General features: G+C 58.7%; 1 protein-coding gene and 1 long non-coding RNA gene across 2 annotated transcripts in view; one reads left to right on the top strand and one right to left on the bottom strand.

Annotated features, from left to right (window-relative positions):
• Window positions 1–6440, bottom strand: part of CRHR2 (corticotropin releasing hormone receptor 2) — a 30626-nt gene extending 24186 nt beyond the window's left edge. The window contains exons 1-2 of the mRNA XM_005862945.2: window positions 6322–6440; window positions 715–808 (exon numbers count right to left, since the gene is read on the bottom strand). Of these exons, the coding sequence (XP_005863007.1) occupies window positions 715–808; window positions 6322–6408 (181 nt within the window). The 5' untranslated portion in view covers window positions 6409–6440. The remainder of the gene's footprint in view (window positions 1–714; window positions 809–6321) is intronic.
• LOC106725534 overlaps window positions 5290–6524 on the top strand; it is a 5893-nt gene continuing 4658 nt past the window's right edge. Inside the window, exon 1 of the long non-coding RNA XR_001361416.1 lies at window positions 5290–5300. This is a non-coding gene — a long non-coding RNA (uncharacterized LOC106725534). The remainder of the gene's footprint in view (window positions 5301–6524) is intronic.

The following is a 6524-nucleotide window of genomic DNA, read 5'->3' as shown; positions in this document are numbered from 1 at the left end:
GCTCAGGTCTGTCTGACCATAATGCCTGAGCTCTTCACCCCACACTGTGAGGAGGGCAGGCGACAGGCTGTCATCCTCCATGCCCGACTCAGGCTGCATTCGGCGCTGGGTCTCCCTGTTGACCAGCACCTTTATCTCCAGGGGCCGAGGGCACCCCCAGCCTCCCTCCTCCCCGACTGCTTCAGTGGATGCAGATCTGAGAAGGCCAGGACCTGGGGGGGCCCCCTGGGCCTCTCCTGAGCCTGTGGCTGACCCTGGCTCCGACCGGCCACCGGAAAGCTCCGAGGTGTCAGAGCTCAGGCACCCGCTGCCGCTTCGAAGGTCCCTACAAGGAGGTGACACTTGGAGTCGCCGTGACCAGAGAATAGATTTTACACCTTCTGCTGGCCTTGCCCGAGTTTAAAGCAGAGGGGCGGGCCCTCCTCAGGCTCCTGAATGCAGCTCCTGCCACTCCCTTGGGGTGCAGATGCTGGGAGCTGGGAGCTGGGAGCTGGAGGGCGACTCCCAGCCAAGCCCTCATCACCAGGGAAGAGTCTGAGCCCCAAGTAGGAAGGGCCTGTCAAGGACAGAGACAGAGCTGGGCCTGTAGCTGGAGGCTGCCCCTGTCCAGCACCCACCAGGGTAAGCTGGCCCGGGAGAGCCTCTTCCTCCTACGGGCCCGGGACCACCCTTATCCTAGGGTCTGCCATGCGGGGCCCACAGGGGCATGTGTACCTGAGAGGTTGGCGAGCGTGGTGGCGGGGTGGCAGTGCTGCTCCAGCAGTGCCCACAGGCGCTGGTCTCCAGGCGCCTGGCGTGGCCCGGCTGCCTAGGAAATAGGAGGGACCAGGGTCAGAGGTCAGGCCCTAGGGAGCGATTGACAGCACATGTCTGTCTCCTGCCCTGTTCCGCCCGTCATTCATCCCTTACCTCTGAGGTACAGAGGGGGAAACTGAGGCGGGACATGCCCGAGGCCAACCAGCAGGATAGCAGCCTGGCCGGGCCTGGAACCCTGTCCTCAGAAGTGGCCGGTGCAGCTTGACCTCTGAGGCAGGAACCTTCTCTGTCCATTCTTCAGCCCCAGAGGTTTCCTCCTCAGGGTGGGATGCACCCTGTGACGGGGCCAGAGAGCCAGGTGGAGGCCCACTAGCAGTTCACTCACCCAACAAGTACTTGTAGGATGCCTACTGTGTGTCAGGCCCTGGCTTGGGGACCCAGGGGGTGTACTTTGGTAGTCTCAGGCCAGATAGGGATCCCCTAGATTTAGAAGGTGCAGAAGGGAGTGGGGGAGAGTGGGTGATTTCACACTGTCACACCGGTAAACAGGCAGTTACAAAATGTGTTAGGTTTAATACATGGGAGAGACACCTAACCAAGGGAGGCTTCCTGGAAGAGGTGGCATTTTGGAGACAACCAGAGGATGAGTAGGGGAAAAGGAAGGACCACTGTGTGAGTCCGAGCACTCACCAGAGAACAGATGAGGTTGTTGCAACAATGGCAGCCCCATCCAAAAGATAAAAACCACCCAGGATCCTATCACCTAGAAAAATCCTAAGAGTGGGTACTGGGAGGGATAAAGTAGGTGTGTTATCTCTGCTTCAGGGGACCATCTTCTGGTGGGAAGAATGGATGGGTGACCAACTTGTTACAGCATCTATAATTTGCTAAGGAGGAATGGGGTAGTGTCATGAAGGTGTTCATGTTGATGTGGGCTTTGAAGGTTGAGTAGGAGTTTGCCCAACTGATAAGGGCAGTGCCAGGAAGGGCATCCTGGGTAGGGAGCACAGCATGTGCAAAGGCTGAGAGGCTGTGAAAATTCAGGACCTGAGACTGACAGAAAGCAATGTACTCTCAAATACTAATCCTTGTCCCCCATTCCTCCCAAGTCCACCACTTTTCCTGCTCTGTGGTCAGCACTCCTCCCAACCCTGACATTCCTGATTCTACGATTTCAGAAGCCACTGCCCCACCAGTGGACAGCCCTTCCCCTTCCCCCTGCCTGTCAGATGTTTGCTCCCTGACAGCTGGGTCAATGTTTATCCCGGGATGTCCCCAGGGCCAGGATCCCATAGCCCTCAAACATCACATTCCCTACTTGGGGCTCCGTCTATTTCCTGTGCTGGGGCTGGAGGCCGCATGCTCAGCCTCCCCAGGCTGGCCTGGAACTCCTAACTAATGATCCCACCTAGTCAGATGGGAGAGCACTGTCCCCTGTCCCCCTCCAGGGTCATCTGTACTGACTAGCTCTTGGCTGTCCCAGGGGCAAAGAGCTGCTTCCACCTTCACCCCTGTTCCCAGCCCAGAGCCTGGCACAGAGCAGGTGCTCAATAAATGTTGGTTGGCCAACTGGATGGATGGTGTCAGCCAGGTGGAGCTGCGTCATCACCCCCAGTTCTGGGAGCGCAGGTTCTGGGCTCTTCCTGCTCTTCCTGCTTTTCTCTGAATCTTCACTTAGAGGCCAGCGGGCCCTGCTCCCTGTGCCTGGAACTGGGAGCCCTCACCTTAGAGGAGGGCAGGGGAGAGGCCCTGGCAGGGCGAGGACACAGCGAGCCAGAGCCAAGACACCAGCTGCTCTTCCTCCACCCTGGGCCCTGTCCAGGCTGAACCTGTGCCCCAGGGGCCAGGCAGGCCTCAAAGGTGCCACCGCCCTGGAGCCAGGGGGTCTGGCCGAGCCTAATGCTCCCCTCTGGCCTGGTGACAAAGCTTCGTCTAAATTTAGCCCCTGGTCTAAGCCTGGGAGATTTACGGGACCACAGGTCCTGCAGCCAGATTGCCAGTAACCAGAGGGGAAGGGGTGAGCCCCTCCTGCCACCTCCTTCCCTGTCCAAGGTCAGAGCGGACTCCTCTCCGAGGGAGAGTTTCCCTTCATTCACTGCTTTCATTGAGCCTGGGCTAGAGGCAGAGGAGGAAGAAATTCAGACTCTGCTCCCCTCTCCAAGGAGGGAGGAGGGAGGAGGAGATGGAGAGGAGAGAATGGGAGGAGAGGAGGGCAGAGAAAGGGGGAAATGGGGGGAGGGGGGAGGAGGAGAGGAGGAGGCAGCCTGGGCCCAGAGCAGGCAAGAGGCCGCAGTAGGCAGCGTTGGGCTGAGGCTGCCTGAGACAGAGGGTGAGGGATGGGGGGTCATGTGAAGGAGCAGCTCATTATTTCCAGAGCCACTGGGCAGGCTTTCTGGAAGGGGAAACCTTAGCTAATTCTGTTCTAATTTTCAGGTGCTGGACATTGAGGGTGGTAACCAAAGCCCTCCCACCTCCAGCCTGTTCCTGGAGGTCCCTTTTCCCACGATGCCCACTCTCCCTTCCCGTCCTTATTCAGCCTCCAACTGGCCTGCAGAAGCCAGGCCTCCCCTCCTTGTGTGTTCTGTGATCTCCGAAAGCCTGCAGCCCCCTCTCTCCTGGGCCCGTCTCCCCTGACCTGTGCCAAGCCCTGGGCCCTGCACACAGGTGTCGAGGGTGCGGGGAGAGGACAGGGGAAGGAAGGAGGAAATACCTGGACCCTAAACAGGGAGAGGGAGCTGGCTAGCAGGAGGCCCTCTAACAGGACTCCAGGTCTGGAATCATCTCCTTGCTTATCGACTCATCTAATGTCGTTTGCCGAAAAGTCACCCTTTTCTGAATTGTTTTGTCATCTGAATGCCCCAACAGTAACTCAGCATTAAAATTAAACCACAGTAAAAGGAAAGTTTTGTTAAGTGAAGAGAATCTGCAATGGGGCTATCTGGTTTGAATCCTGGCCCTGCCACTTGCCAGTCCAGTGACCTTGGGCTCATGATCTGGCCTTAGCTTACTCATCTGTAAAATGGGGATGGTGGTGGTCTTATCTCCAGGGGCTGCTGTGAAGTTTACAGGAGATACTGTATGCCAGTGCTGCTAACAGTGCCGAGCACATGGCGAGCCCTGTGTGGCTGCTAAATAGAACCAACACAATCAGCTTATTGAATAATCTATCCTTCGGTGGAAATGACATCTTTAAAAAATCCAAATTTTGAATAAAGCGACATTAGACAAACCAGCAGAGGACTCCTAAGCATGGTTAAAATGAGATAAAGTAGGAAATGACAGCTGAGAGGATACAGAATAGTCCCCTAACTCTGCAAATCTGAGACTTACTAGGAATGCAAAATTAAGTAGGCAGTGCCCTCAGACAAATTGCTTTTTAAAAAACACTTAAACATCAACAAAATAGCAAAAACAGAGAGGGAAAATTAGCTGGTCAGGTTAGAAAACACTCAGAAAGTGGCCGAATGTTTGGGAAACCATTAGATGAATTGGCTTCTGGCCCTTGAGGTTCCCCGCTGCAGACCCTGGGAGTGAGTGTGTGCGGGGCCTGGCCTTGCCTGGTGCGGGCGGGTCGGGCTTCTGACTTCTCTCTTGGCTGAGCCTTGATGGCTCCCACAGAAGCGCTGTCCTGAGCCTCTGGGGAGGGGAAGCATCTTGTGTCAAAGGTCAGAGGGGCTGGACTCAGCCAAGAGGGGCTGGTAGACTCCAGAGGCAAGTTGCTCCAAAGGGTCAGATCCAGGGCTTAGGAACGCAGCAGCCCTGCTCATTGGCCTCCCTGAACCTCCGTTTCCGGCTGGAAAGAATGGCCCCACCTTCCCGCGTTTTAGTAAAGCCCAGGGCACAGGGCCAGGGGCACCAGGAGCACAGCTGCCTCTCGGAGCAGCTTCCGGAAGGCCTCACTCAGAGGCCCCCCCCCCCCCCCCCGCCCCAGGGCGCCAGGGTCAGGCTGGGCTCCTCGGGGCTCCTGCCATGTGGGCTGGGCCAGGGCCCTCCCCACTCAACCACTCGTCTAGCTCCCTGCCCCTGAGATAGAAATCAGAGCCCGCCAGTACCCCCACCACCTCCTGCAGCCTCACACCGCCTCTTCTTAGGGTGGGGGCTCCACGGACTTCCCTGCTGCCTGCTTTCCTCCAGGATCACCCCGTGGCCACCGGCCCTCCTGCCCACCTCCCACTGCACCTCCCCAGTCCCCTCGGAGGCTCTCATTCCCCAGTGCACTTTTTTTGTCATTCAAATGACCAGAGTTTGTAATACACACGTTTCTTCCCACCAGTGTCTCCTTCTAGCTCTCACCCCCACAGGGCAGGAGGCATGCGCTGGGGTTTTTACCCCTGTGCCCGCACCACGCCAGGTCCTGCTTCATCACGGCTGAGTGAGTGAGGGCGGGAGCCGGGCCCTCCTGCCGCCTCCCACCCCGCCGCCCGCTCCTGTTCTCATGTCACAAAGAGCAGGAATCTCCGCTCATTTGGACGAGGACCCAGAAATAAATCCATCACCACGAAGGCCAGAGGGAGGAAGCCGAGCGGTGGGGCTGGGAGACCAGGGTGTAGTTCCTCCCTAGCTGGTTATATCCCGAGTAGCTTGGCACTGACACCCTCAGCATGGTGCCGCCCTTCTCTACCCGAGCAGACCCGCCGGAGGGCAGGGCCCGTGCCTTCGGCTTGAACTCTAGCGCCTGGCACAACACCACAGCTGCGTTTATGGGGTGCGTGCTCCGTGCCCCGCAGGTACTCAGCGCTTTCCTAGCTCCCCACGGCAGCCCTGCTCAGTAAACACCGGCCCCATCCTCAGGAAACTGAGGCTTGGAAAATTCCAGTCACCTGCCCAAGGTCACAAGCTAAGCAGCAGAGAAGGGACTTGCATCAGTCTGCGGGCAAAGTGCTTTGCCAGTCGTGGGCCGCTCACCCACTAGCTGATATGCCTGTTGAATGAATGACTCCTCTGTGTCCATAAGGTCACAAAGAGGCCCAGGGAATGGTCCCAAGGCTGGTCTGTGGGGGACCAGCCCCCTGACTTCCAGCCGGCTCAGTCCCCCACAGAGCGTGCCTCCCGGGTCGTCGTGGCCCTCTGAGCCCTGGAAATGGGGTGGCTCTTTATGAAAAGTGTGGCCGAGGACAGGTCGCCCTCCCTCTCTGAGCCTCCGTCCGTATTTGTAAAGTGAGGGGAGGGTTAGAGAGCGACCCCTCCTGCCACAATCATGGGCAGCTGCGGAGCAAGCCCTCCCCACCTCCCAGGACTTCTTAGCTGCTCTCCATCCTCACCCCCTCCGCCTGCAGATGCTGCCTCCGGGCAGAGGGCACCCACAGGGGAGGGGACAGGATGGACACGTGGGGACACTAGGAGGTCAGCAGGCTGCCCCATCCTCACTGCTGTTAGTTTCAACTCGGCCCCCCAACCCGGCCCCCTCACCCACACAAGGACCCTCAGCCCCAACGCGCCACCAAGCCCGGAGCCTCCTTCACCGGCCCAGGAACTGAGACCCCAACCTCCCCTAGTCAGGATAGCACGGAGCTCCAGCTCCTGGCGCCCCCACCCTGTGACACGACTCCTGCTCCCCCCACTTACTTTGAGCAGAGGCGGGAGGAGGCAGAGCAGGCAGAGGAGAGGGTGTGGGATGTGGAGGAGGCCCGAGGGCCCCTCGGGACCCCCCATGCCCTGTGATTAGGGGCAGGAGCACACCTCCCAGCTCGGATGTCCCGCCCCTCCTGCCTTTTCTCCAGAGCTAGTGGGACCGCCTTCCCCACCCAGCAAGGAGGAGGCCACCGAGG

This window comes from Myotis brandtii, unplaced genomic scaffold (assembly GCF_000412655.1).
Source record: "Myotis brandtii unplaced genomic scaffold, ASM41265v1 scaffold17, whole genome shotgun sequence".
Taxonomy (NCBI): domain Eukaryota; kingdom Metazoa; phylum Chordata; class Mammalia; order Chiroptera; family Vespertilionidae; genus Myotis; species Myotis brandtii.
The sequence above is the reverse complement of the archived record's forward strand: the minus strand, read 5'-3'. Positions and strand labels throughout refer to the sequence as shown.